Here is a 12,869-nt window from a genome sequence, read left to right on the forward strand (position 1 = left end):
CTGTAAAGAGAGTCCAGGTCCCTCCTGAACAATAAAGCAGCAGTCAGAGGTGGATCCTCCGTAATGCAGACGGATATTTCTCTGCCAGGTCTTCAGCTGCTGCGCTCAGCAGAATAAGAAAGCCGGAGTCAAAGGACAGGAGGTTTACAGAGCAGACAGGACTCTCTGTGGCTCTCGGCTCCGTTTCTGTTTCACTCTTTAAATATTGCTGCAGCATAATGTATGTTAAATATTTAGTAAACAGTTTTCTCACAGATGCCCTTGCTATCTGCTGCATAGATTGAGAAGCAGCGCGGTGAGATCGGGGCAAGGAGAGCGTAATTCCTGCCGTATATGACGAGATCTAAATTGGCATGGAGGTGAATTTATTTCTGTCCCTGCGGTGCAAGGACAGAGATGACGGTCAGGTGATGATCCCTAATATCTGAGCCTTCTCACGCCTCATTCGCCTCGCAGGAATAACATTGAGCATGGATTTAGCAAAGACCTTGACGTGACAGCCTGCCTGCAGGGAAGAATGCGCATTGTCTCTGCTGCACGGCTCCCAGAGTCTGAGAGGGTCAACAGCATCACTTTTCAGTCGAGTTAGAAATGTACAGTTTAATGTGATTTATTGTTCTGATAACCTTTTTAAATTGACCAACATTTAGCGAAACACTTTGATGGATGTAGCTGATTAGTAAATCTGAGTACTACAAATTAGAAGTCCTCCCTAAAACCTTGTTTGCTCTCTCACAAATTGGACTGTACTGTGACTTTCTCCTGCAAGTACTTCATTAGCAGGTACAAGAGGCCTTGCATTTTTACTCTGATCACTGAGCATCGCTGAACTGCTGCAGCTACAGCCAATGTGTTGCTCTGGGAACAAGAGCTGAGCCATTGAGGAAGTTAAGGAATCATTTATCCTGCATTAAAACTTACATCATGTACATATTTATGAATTCTTTTAAAATGTAAACATACTATTTTAGTCAAAGTTGCAGAACTGTAACCCTTCGTTTTGCTAAAGCATTAAATAACATTTCATGTCATTTATGAATTGCATGAATAAGGATTAGTATCCAAAAATTATATACCAGTAAGAGTAGAACTGCGTCGACATATTTTCACTCAAGTAAAAGTAAAAAGTATTTGGTATAAGGTTACTGAGTAAAATGTAATATTTAAAAATTACATCATCAGACGGACCAAAAGACAAAGTTCAGTGGAAATTTTGGTATTTTAAGAACCAAAATTACAATAATTCATACAAATAACAAAATCAGGCACCTTGTTTCCAAATCAGTTTCTTTTAATAAAAAACTTGTTAAACTTTAACAGAAACTGCAGGTTTGTGTTTCCGGTTAAAACATGTTTTAAAGAAAATCCACCCTAATAAAAACGTCATAAAGTCACTCAAGCGTAGTAAAAATACTCCTAAAAGTAAATTTTTTCATGAGTTCCTAGTTCTCCCCCATGTTTGTTATTAAGCTCCTTCCTGGTTGTGGAGGGTTGCATTTTGGGTGACCTGGACGTTTTCCTGACGTTCTGCTGTTTGTGTTTGCCTGGGATTAGATGTGCTTTTAGAAAGATTCTGGTCTGGAGAGCAACAGGAGGAGCTTTTCTCTGCTGCTGTTTGATTTTGCATCATTTTTGTGTCTGATGTCTTGAAATTGGTCGCCGCCTCTTTAAGAACCTCCTGCCTTTCCGTCATGTCAGCTGTGCTTCTCCATGCGTCCATTGATGCTGTTTACAGCCGTTCTTAGGAGCGTTGTGGTTTGTATAATTACCTCAGCAGACTCACCGTTCCACTGGGTGTTTGCTAAGTGTTGCTGCCGCTAGTCTGGAGGAGCTGTGGAAGAGGCAGGGGGTGAAGTGGGGGCTGCAGCTCCAAGCAGACAGTTCTTTATGTGATCAGGCGTTTGTTGAGAAACACTGACTAGAATGTGTGAACTTTGTTTATTTCAGATCATGCCGTCGATGTCCAGTGTGACTTTTACTGGAAATCATTTAACTCCATCCAGTTTCCTATAAACTAACCAGCTTCACTCTCCACACTGAACGAAAACTTTCCTCCTCCTTCCATATGTTGCTTTCCTCGTCACTTCCTCCTTACACACGTTTTGGATAAACATCGACTTGGTAAAAAATAAACACATTGTTATTCTTGGAACTCTTTGTGGATAAATGTAATTAAGAAAACAATATTGTCTTATACCTTTTATAAATAAGGTTTTGTCAGCAGAGGGTAATGAGAGAGACAGGCGGGAATCGAACCTGTGACCTCTGCCTCGCGGCCTCCATGTGGGTCGTGCTTTGCCGCTGCGCCGCTGCAGCAACCAACATTGTTTTACACTTAAGCTTCAAAGGCACAACACAACATCCAGACAACAATATGACATGTCACTCAAAATGCTCTAAATGAGAACATTTACCTTTGTCTGTAATGTGAATTCAGGGATTATATGTAATTATTTAGAACCTCAGAAACCGAAAGGCTCTGAAACAAACCATGCAAATATAAGCTTCATCTCCTTAGATGAGGTCTCAAGGACACACATGCGTGTGCAGATACACACATTATCTCTCCCTCCAACCCTTTTTCCTCTACTCCCACTATTAAACACACTAGGACATTAAATCCAATTTACAGCTACAATCCAAAGGCTTGTATAATTGAGATTATTTAAATGTCTTTTTATCCATGTCTGTGTGTTTACCCTTGCAGGCAGCGCATGCACCATGTCGGAGTACAACAAGCTGAAGAGCACGCTGCTGGAAATGCAACCGAAAGCGGTGGGGAGTGGCGAGCGGAGCCAGCAGCGAGACATGGAGGAGAAGAGGGCGCTGGTGGACGCCATGTTTAAATACCTGGATGGAAACGAAGACGGCCGGCTGATCAGCGACGAGTTGGACAAGGTGAGTTATTCAGGTGCCCAAAACGTGCGAGCAGCAGCTGCTGCAACACATTTTCACTCAAGAAAGAGTAAAGAGTATTTGGTAAAAAGTCTGCTCAAGTTCTGAGTTACTCATCAGATTAAACTTTAAAAATTACATCCAGGATATGAAGTTAAGTTGAAGGTTTGGTATTTTAAGGACCAAACATACAATAATTCATATAAATAGCAAAATCAGGCAAAACAAAATGTTTCCTGATCAGTTTCTTCCTCCTGGAACTTTAACAGAAGCTGTGAGTCCGTCTGGTGAAAACATGTTTGATTTTCAATCAGTGGGAAGAAAATCCAGACATTTGACTCAAGAGCAGAAATACTTCACAATAAAATAACTCGAGTAAAAGTAAAGATACTCCTAAAAGTACATTTTTGATTCAGATTACCAAATGACAATAAACTGACTTCATCCAGATTACACACTGTTAAAATGTTTCCCCAGACGAGTCGGTGAGGTGAGATCAGTTTTTATATTCAGTTACACCAGTGTTGGTTCGCAATCCAACTATAAAGTATTAAGATGTTTTATCTAAGTTTTAACAAACAGGAATGCATTTATTAAAAACCTGTGTGTTTAATGACATATGAGCCTTTAAAGTTAAACCACAGATTTTTCTACCAGGAAATCTCCGTTAATCTCTTTTCCTGGGTAGCATAAACCCAAACGTTGCTTCATAATAATCTCATAAGAAGCTGGACCTTCATTAGCACCTCCAAATGGTCTTACAGTGCTACAGGACACTGGGCTTTTGTTGGATGATTGTGTGAAAATCCAACAAGTTTTATTCAGTTTTTACAACAGGAGAAAAAAAAGTTAAGAGACTTCACCCTTTCATGTCGGCGCTGTATTAAAAGATTTAATAACGCAGAGAAATCCCTTGATAAGACATTCTTATCATGTAGGAATTCATGAGTTCTGCTTTGCATCGATGACGGCTTTCCGGATCAAAGTGGAAGTGCAGTCATCCGTCCGCAGCATCTTCACTCGGCGATCTGCCTTTTGTCACAGATAATGCTGGATGGTGAAGTCCTTTTACTGAGGGTCTGAAGATGTTTTATTCAGACGCCCCGGGGCAGAGCACCCTGTGACAGAAACATGTGGCAGCCGTCGGCTGCAGGCGGATGAAAAGTTTCACATCCTTTAATCTGCCATGTCACATGTGCGTGTCCATATAAACCAGTTAAAAGAAGATTACTGGGAAGACGGGGATGCAGCTTCTCTTACATCACCTTTAACGCTGCTCTTCTCAGGACCTGATTTCTGATAATCATTAAATTAAATCTGACTACTAATTTAATCTAGATAACTTTATGCTTTCAAGCTACCAGAAGACAAAACAATCCATCAGCTCTCTGCAGCATCTACTCTCCTACAATCTGCTTTGCATGTTTCATGGCCTTTAAACTCTGCGACAGCTAAGAGGCTTTTGCTTCTTCTGTGGGGATTTTGCTCATTCTTCATGCAAAATGCTTCTAAATCTGTAATATTCTCTCGCTGTGTTGGATGCTTTTGAGGTTTTTCTATAGAGTTTGCAAATAGGGCAATGGAAAAATCTTTGCCTCTTGAATTATTTGTTTGTGTTTTGGCAGATTTGATAGGATTGGTAATTCTGTTATGGAAGCTATAGATTTTTGTTTCTTATTTTCAAATGGCTTAATGTTTTCTCTTTGAAGCTCCCTGTTGTTCTCAGCCGTTCTCCTTCTACCGGGTTGGAATATAAAGCTGCATGTTTCTAATTCTCCTTTCTGTGTGATGTAAGCTTGCTGTCCTCGTGTATTTGCAACTTACTTGGTAAAGAGCAAAGTAGTACAATAATCAGTTATGGAAACAGCCTGTGGTAATGTTTTTATGACGCATCCTGTGAAACTTGCATGTGAATCTGATAGAAGAATCTAATGTTTTACTCTAACTGTAGAGCAGGAACGGCAGACATCAGGCCTACGATGGCGGCTAACCGCGGCGATGATGTAACCGGTCAGCATCAGAACAGGAAGTCGTATGGAGGGGAGCGTAAAGGAAGAGCTCGTTAAAAAGGCAGGTTCAAATCATCAACAACCTGGACCTGGTTTGGGTTTAACGTGCGGCGGATGTCCGACGGCGGGGAAGCGAACGCGGCGAGGTCAGGGCGAGCCTCTTAAAGTCAGGCTTTTAATGGAGGGCTGGAAACGACGGGCATGAAGCAACAAGGTTCAGCATTACATAGAAATAACAAAGAAACGAGTTTTAACATACAGATATATATTTCTCTCTATTGTAAGATTTATACAAATCGTATCGCGATATATATTGTTACCGCTAACCATCACAATGTGTATGGTGATATGAATTTTATGCCATATTTACATCGTAAGGCAGAGAACTAAATAAATCCTTAACATATCAACCTAAACAAATGTATCTTTTAAAATATATAAATATGGTTAAATGGTTAATGGTCCATTTACGTTAAAACTGAGGTCATCACAGCCAAACGTTCCCTCCGTTCTGCAGAGCCTCTGACTGGATGCTGCTCTGGGCTGAAACCAGAGAATCATCATGAGGGTAAGGTTGATCTGACGCTGCGCCGCTGAGGAAGGAAATTACATGCTGTACTTCTGTGATTGTGTGAAGTTGGAGGCTGCACTTGACTCTAACCAGCAACACCGCTGACTCATTTCGTGAGGCGTTCAGGTGCATTTAAACGGTCTGGAAAAAACATCAACGAGCAGCTGCAGCAGTTTGGAGACGGTCTCCTCAATATTCTTTATTTTAAATAGTGAAACGATGCAGGATGGCTGCCTAACTGTGGCGTGACCTGTGAATAGAAATACTTCTTTTCTATGTGACATCTTGTCTTTAACATGGGAGTTTATTTTCTTAAATTTTTCATCAAATGTAGAATATTTGGAACAAAAGGAAAAAGAAACTTTGTGGTTCTAATGGGACATTTCAGTTTGGTGATGCGATCTGTCTGCAGATATCGATGAAGGAGCAGATGGAGAGCAGCCTGTTGGAGTGCACCATGCAGGACCTGCTGCGGTACGACGACTACAACAACGACGGACATCTAAGCCTTCACGAGTTCTACACGGCTTTCCGTAAGTTTTCATGGCTTTCCCTAAGTTTTCACGCCTTTCCCTAAGTTTTCACGCCTTTCAGAGAGATCCACCTGTTTCTGTTTGTTGTTTCCACCAGTCAGTGTTTCGTGGCCAGTCTACCATGGCTGGTTGTTGTGAAGCTTTGGCCTGTTTTTAATTTCTCATTTAGATCTGTTGTGTAGAAAGATACCAGAAGATCGCTGGAAATATTTAATACTGGTATTCCTGCTGGAAGTGGCTATTTAATGTTTATAGGAGCAGAAACTTTAAGATGTTCTGCAGAACAAGGTCTGAGTCAAAATGATTAGAAAATATCTATGTTAGCAAGCATTACAAAAACAGCAAAGTTGTTGCACAACATTTTAAAATCAAGAGTTTTTTCATGAAGGAAAACAAAAGATAGACAAATATAACTTAGTATCTCTTCCTGTTATCTGCTGGAAATTTTGTTCTTCTTTGGCAACTTAAAGAACCAAGAAATCTGTTTTCTCCAACTCACCAATCACAATCAGCACATTTCAGCAACGAGGCGTTTGAGTCCTTTAAAATACAAAGTCATAGAAACTCAGTCAGCAATCGAAGCATCGTGTTTTATCATCAGATAGTTTAATGTTTTATTGATAACCTAATTCTAAACACTCCATCCATCTGGCTTATGTAAAACACACTTTGAATTGCGTCCACTTCAGTCCAATCGTCGGCTGTAGTTGGAAACAGAAACCGTTCATTTGCACCAATTAAAGCCGGCGTCCCCCCCCCCCTCCCCCTCCTCCCTCTCCGTTCGGCGCCAACATGGCATCAATCAGGATCACGGCGTTTCAGCCACAGATCAAATGGCGCCCGGCCACAGCCTTGATTAGAGCGTCTGAACGACTGCTGGGAGCTTCCACCTTATTAGGACCAATGATCACCATTTTCTCTCTGGAGCCACCGAAACGCCAACCTGAACATGTTCCAGTCGCCATGGGAACCACCTTACGATTTAAAACCCGACGCCCCTGCTCCAAACGTCACTTCAGACACGAGTAGAAGAGGTCGGCCCTGCAAGGTGATGGAAAATGTGCGAGGACAGCAGTTAACAATGGCAGTCGGCCATTTGGGCCTTAATGTGACGCTCTGCTAACTTAGCCGTTAATCAGGGAGAGCAAACCTCTGACCGCTGGCTGCTGCTGTCCAGATGGGTGGAAAGCTGACTGGATTCATCTACCTGCAGATTTGCCCTCAGGGTATTAGGCCGAGTTTGTCAAAGCATTTTATGTTTGACAAGCAGCTGAAGAGGTGGGCAGGGACCAATAACAAGATATTGATCAGATGAAGCTCAAAGTTAAGTGTTGGACGGTGGAAAGGCGAAACCCACCGGGAGTCGTCATGTATGAGGGGCACATCTGGTATTTTAGGTCATGTGGTTACATTGTGCAATTTATCCTGAGTGTGTGTGTGTGTGTGTGTGTGCGTGTGTGTGTGTGTGTGTGTGTGTGTGTGTGTGAGTGTGTGTGCGTGTGAGTGTGTGTGTGTGTGTGTGCGTGTGTGTGCGTGTGTGCGCGTGAGTGTGTGTGTGTGAGTGTGTGCGTGTGTGCGTGTGCGTGCGTGCGTGTGTGTGTGTGTGCGTGTGTGTGTGTGTGTGTGTGTGTGAGTGTGTGTGTGTCTTGGAATAATCTCAGTCTGTATCCAGTGAATGATCTGGGAAACGGCAGAGCCAGAAATCGCAGGTGTGCTTAGCAGGGAGGAAATTGACGATGCAAATTTAAACTTGGAAAGAAGCTTTCAAATTATGCACCTAAATGATGGAGTTTTTTTTCAAGGTTTATTATTTTTCAGGCCAAATGTCTGATTTCAGGTGACATTTTAAAGTCTTTTCACTAAAATGTAAACTTTAGAAAATGTCATTAGTTTGAACTTTGGCCACATTTACCAGGTTACAAACCAACATTTACCTGTAAAACTGAAATGTTTAGTTTGACCCGTCAGAAAGGATTTGGATTCGGCCATCAGCACAGCAGATGAAAACCCTTAAAAGAACTTTATTTGAAATGTTGAAGATCTTTTAAAAGGATCCAATATTAGTTGTAACAATAGACTTGATTATATTTATTTTAGATGTAAAAACAACACAGTAATAAAACTGCAGACTGTTCAGTGTTTTTATCAACGATATTTCTGAGAAAGTTGTTATAAACTTTAATAAAACCTGATCCAGTTTCCTTCTCAGAACAAATTTATCCAATTAAATTACACAAGCAGACTGTTAGCTAATTTCTTCTGAAGTTGGATCCACTGGATTTATTTAATTTTAAAAATGAATTCTGTGTTGGTCTGTCAGACAGTCCCAGTAAAACCACAGCAGTGATGGTGGCACTGGGGCTGAAGGGTCAGTAGATTTTTAAGCTGCTTCCTGTATTTTGTGCTGCCTTGTTTTGTGGTTTCCTCCTGTCCTGTAAAACTCACCAGTAATCAAACACATAAATCTTGACAAGCGCATCACAACGTTTTGCTGTCTTGCCACATGAATCTTGTTATATATTTTTTCTTTTTCTTTTTTGCAACAAGTTGATTAGAAAATATGGTTGGAGAATAGTCCTGATTGCTTTCCTATCGATCCGCTGCTCCTTATCCTGTCAGTTTTCTGCTCTGCTGTCTCGTCAGCTCGGCTGCTTCAACACCTTCTCCTTTCCTAAAGACTGCAGGTTGTACCTGATTTATCCATAGAGATTATGGATAATTAACTGCAGAAAGTAATCAGATTTACAATTGTGTCTCTAATTCAATCAGTAAATGCAGCCATAAAATGATTGTAAATCCTGCAATAATCCTTTGATAAGTAAGCATGAGTTCATGATGCAAGGTTATCACGAATTCCTGGGAAACTGTTTGAGCCTGAAGTCTGGAGGTAAGAAGAGACAAACTGGGAGGGATGTTGTCGGTGTTTTCTCTGGTGCATTTTACTCCAATAATTCTGCAGGTTTGCTCAATAAAGCCTGAGAAAAGGGTGACGGCTCTGTGCAACAGAATAATTCCCATTCTTTAGCAGCTTATTGCAGGACAGAGATAACAATGTAATGGCTTTGAATCAGCGCTGCGGTTCCCTAATGGTTCGCAGGTTCACAGGCTTGTGTTTCCTAATATTCATTACACTGTCATTATTGTGGAGGAGGAGATGCCCTTTGTATCAGAATCAAAACCCTGTAATTACACAATAGCAAATGTGCAGGAATTTGCCTCCCGGACATGACCGCTGCCATCGGATCGCATTAACTGTACAGCTAAAGGCAGCAGTGCATTAACAGTAGAGTCGATAAGTGAGAGGGATTATTGAGAGAGCTCTGTGGCCTGCAGGTGTAATATATATATATATATATATGTTCTCTGAAGGTCAGAGCTCCCCAATGGAAACATGTGCTACAATGCAGGAGTACTTTATCTGCATGCTATGACCAGTTTATTGGAAAACTATTCAAACATTGTGAGATTCTCAGTAAAAATACTGGCTATTGATGAACATTTTGTCACATTAAATCAGTAAAACATCAGTGAAAGTCATTTCTATAGGATAGCTACAAATGAAACAGATTCAGGAATGGACAGTTTCTCAGACTACGTTCACATTGTGACCAGAATCTGTATTTTGGTCCATATCTAACCTCTATGCAGATTTTCACCCATTTCTGACGTCTAATCACATCTACACCTGTGGAAAAAGTTAAGAGACCTTAACATAATCAGCTTATAGGTATAAGTTTGAGTAAAATGAACATTGTTCTTTTGTTCTATGGACGACCGACACGTCTCTGAAACGCCAAGCAAAAATTTAGTAATTATAATTGAAAATGAGAAAAAAAAGATGCAGTGCTTCCAGACCTCAAATAATGCAAAGAAAAGAAGCTGATGTTCATTTAGGAATAACAATACTAATGATTTAAAGCGTTCAGAAACCTCTGTTTGGTGGAATAACCAGGTTTCCAGTGGGGCTCAGTGCAGAGCGCTCTTTTTGTTTCCTGTGGATCTAAACTGGATACGTTTCCAGTTGTCTTCAGTCTTTGCATTTGAAAGACTTTGTTGCATTTATCTGGCTTTTAAAAGCCAGATGTGGTAAATCAGAATGTAAACATTGGCTGAAAACGATGAGCTTATGAAAGATGTTTGGATGAAGCTCCTTCAACTTCAACAACTTTACATAAAAGTTGTTGGATTAGTGAAAATATTTAATCATTTTTAGTAAAATTTGAATAGCATCCATGACGATCCAGCTGTGTTTTTTAATCTGACCCGTCGGCTGCATCGCGTCTCCAGATGATCAGGGAGGAGATTTGTTTGCTGGTTTTGTCACTGAAGCTGTTGCATTTGCAGATGCCAGAAGGGAACCTCCATCACAGGAGGATTGATGCACAGCAGCACTGCTGCGCTTTAATTTTCCACTGAGAAATTAGGGGCCGCAGCGTGTGATCATGTTGAGAACGTGGTGCAGCTGGCTTGAAGACGGCAACATGGAGAGCAGTGGAAACCCTCCAGGTCCCGCCGAGACAGAAGCAGGATGAAGACGGCTCCATGCTGCGGCGCCGTCGGTCTGCTGGAGCCGATTCTGTAAATCTTTACCTTTAATTCAAACATTTTACAGCAGAATCAGGAACGACAGAGAAAAAATCACAAGGATATCATTTTCTCAAAGCCCTGTACATTTCTTTAACCCTTTACTTGCTAATAATCCACAGAAGTAAAAATCGGTCATAACATTTACAACTCTGGGTTATATAAGTGTTATTGCTGCTCAACACAAAATGAACTCAGTTACAAACAGCTGGTGATCTGATAACAGCACCAAAATATATATTCTGGCGTTTTACGTAAAGACGTGCAGATATGCTAACACCAGCATGCTTATTGCACGTTTTGATACGACTTCCTGATAATTCAGCTTGTAACTTGTCAGTTAATTCTGTGAAAATAAAATCAGTCATTAGAAATGCCTTGGCGCTGATGTGGCGACACGAGCTCGCAAACTGAGTTAGATTCTACCGCCCGTAAAAACAACGTTGGCTTAAATCCTTTCTGGGAGAAGAACCCTTAAAAATGCACAGGTCAGCATTCTTCCTAAAATCTGAACTTCAATCATGTTTTAAATTTAAAAGTCCATTTTGAGATTCATTGTTTCCAAGGAATCTAAACTGACTTTTCTTACTTAAAAAGGACAACAGTTTGTAATTTAAAGCAGGGCAGCTTTCTTATCGTTTCGTCCTCCTTCCTCCCAAAGCAGCGGCTCCTCTCTCAGCTAATCCTCTGCTGCATTTCCTTTCCATGACTCCAGTAAGGAGTGTAATTATAAGGAGATCCCGAGCAGCACCACTCAGCAGCTCTCACTAATTCATCAAGAAAGTAAAGGAGACGCCAAGAGGGAGGATGAGAATGAGAAGACAAGGAGCTGAATGGATGAACAGGATGTGAGGGAAGCCTTGGACGACTGTTGGTGCTTCCTGTCTAAAGCGACAGACCTGAAGAAGAAATGGTGAAAAATGGGATGTGGGAAATGAAGCATTATGGTTGTAATTGGTCGGCTGGTGAGAGAAGCAGTCGGTTTGTGTGTCCTGATGCTTATGTGGAGTAGTTTATGGGAGGATCTGGCTTCATGTCACGACGTCTCACATTTCTAAGTAATTTGGTTTTACCTTCACTAAAACAAGAGGGGAACTTAATGATTATAAGAAACAAAACGGGGAGGAGGACTGCAGCCACTTTGTCTGGATATCTGATTGCAAAGAAACGATCGGCAAGGAGGAGAGCAGCTTGAAGGGTTTTATTTAAAGGAGCATCTCTGTCTGCAGATAAACAAAAACAAGTTTTCATTTAACTTGAGGAGGTTTTTATGCATATATAACTCATTCAGTTTGAGTCAATTTATCAAAATGTGATTAAAAACTTAATGTTAGTCATTTTTAAAGGATGATGTTTTCCATGGCAAGTTTATTTCTACTTGAAAGGAAAATATTGAGTTGATGATCTGACAGTTAATTGATTATAAATTGATAAGTGGGAAAGGGTCAGGACATTATAAGATATTGTATCTTCTGCCTGCTCCTTTTCGAACAGAAAATATTAAATTTGCATGTCACTTGGGCCAAATAATTTGTTTTACCTTTTATTTCTTAAGTTTGTTTCATTCTATTTTTGTTTTGTTTTGTTTTGTTTTTTTTGCTCAAGTTTAAAAATGACAAAGTGTTGGCTGGCCAAATTGCAGTCAGGGGCCATAAACGGCCCCCGAACCGCACTTTGGACACCACTGAGAATAAAAACCATCCTTTCAAAGTGACTCAGGTCCCCTGCTTCCTTCCCATTGCTCCTTTTTAGCTTCAGAAAGTCATCTTCTCTCCTCTAAATGACTTGAGGATTGAGTTTCTGCCATTTGTTCGATTGTTTTGCTTTGTGTCGGATCCAGTGAAGTGGTCAGTCGGTGACACCGCTTTGAGTCTCAGAATGATTGTTCTTTAAACTCGGCCTCCATGTTGTACATTTGCATACCTGATGCCAGATAATGTCTCTCTTGTTGCTGCCCAGCTGCACCTGCCAGGCTTTGATCTTTCACGTTGCTCAAGTTTGCCCTTAATCTGCTGAAATGATCTCGCTGAGATCAGATATCACTTTTAAAGAGGCGCCTGTTGTTCTGACAGCCGACTGGGTGACGACCTCCAGCGAAGCCGTCAGCCACAAAGTCACTTTGAAATGGAGATCCTGGAGTCTTTTCTTTCCTCCCAACATGGCCCTCCATTGTTTGCTGTCCTTACCCTTTTCTTATCTGTTGTACTTTAATATGCCTTCAACCTTTACACACAATTCTGATTTATTTCCCTGAAAATCCTGTTCTCTTCTTTTCAT

General features: G+C 40.9%; 1 protein-coding gene across 3 annotated transcripts in view; it reads left to right on the forward strand.

Moving 5' to 3' along the window:
- fstl4 (follistatin-like 4) overlaps positions 1-12,869 on the forward strand; it is a 193,251-nt gene that overhangs the window by 124,528 nt on the left and 55,854 nt on the right. For all 3 annotated transcript variants that reach the window (XM_015037466.1, XM_015037465.1, XM_015037467.1), the window contains exons 5-6: positions 2,708-2,898; positions 5,888-6,008. In XM_015037466.1, coding sequence (XP_014892952.1) covers positions 2,708-2,898; positions 5,888-6,008 — 312 coding nt within the window. The remainder of the gene's footprint in view (positions 1-2,707; positions 2,899-5,887; positions 6,009-12,869) is intronic.

Source organism: Poecilia latipinna, unplaced genomic scaffold (genome assembly GCF_001443285.1).
Source record: "Poecilia latipinna isolate Pla-1442-1.1 unplaced genomic scaffold, P_latipinna-1.0 Scaffold407, whole genome shotgun sequence".
Lineage (NCBI taxonomy): Eukaryota > Metazoa > Chordata > Actinopteri > Cyprinodontiformes > Poeciliidae > Poecilia > Poecilia latipinna.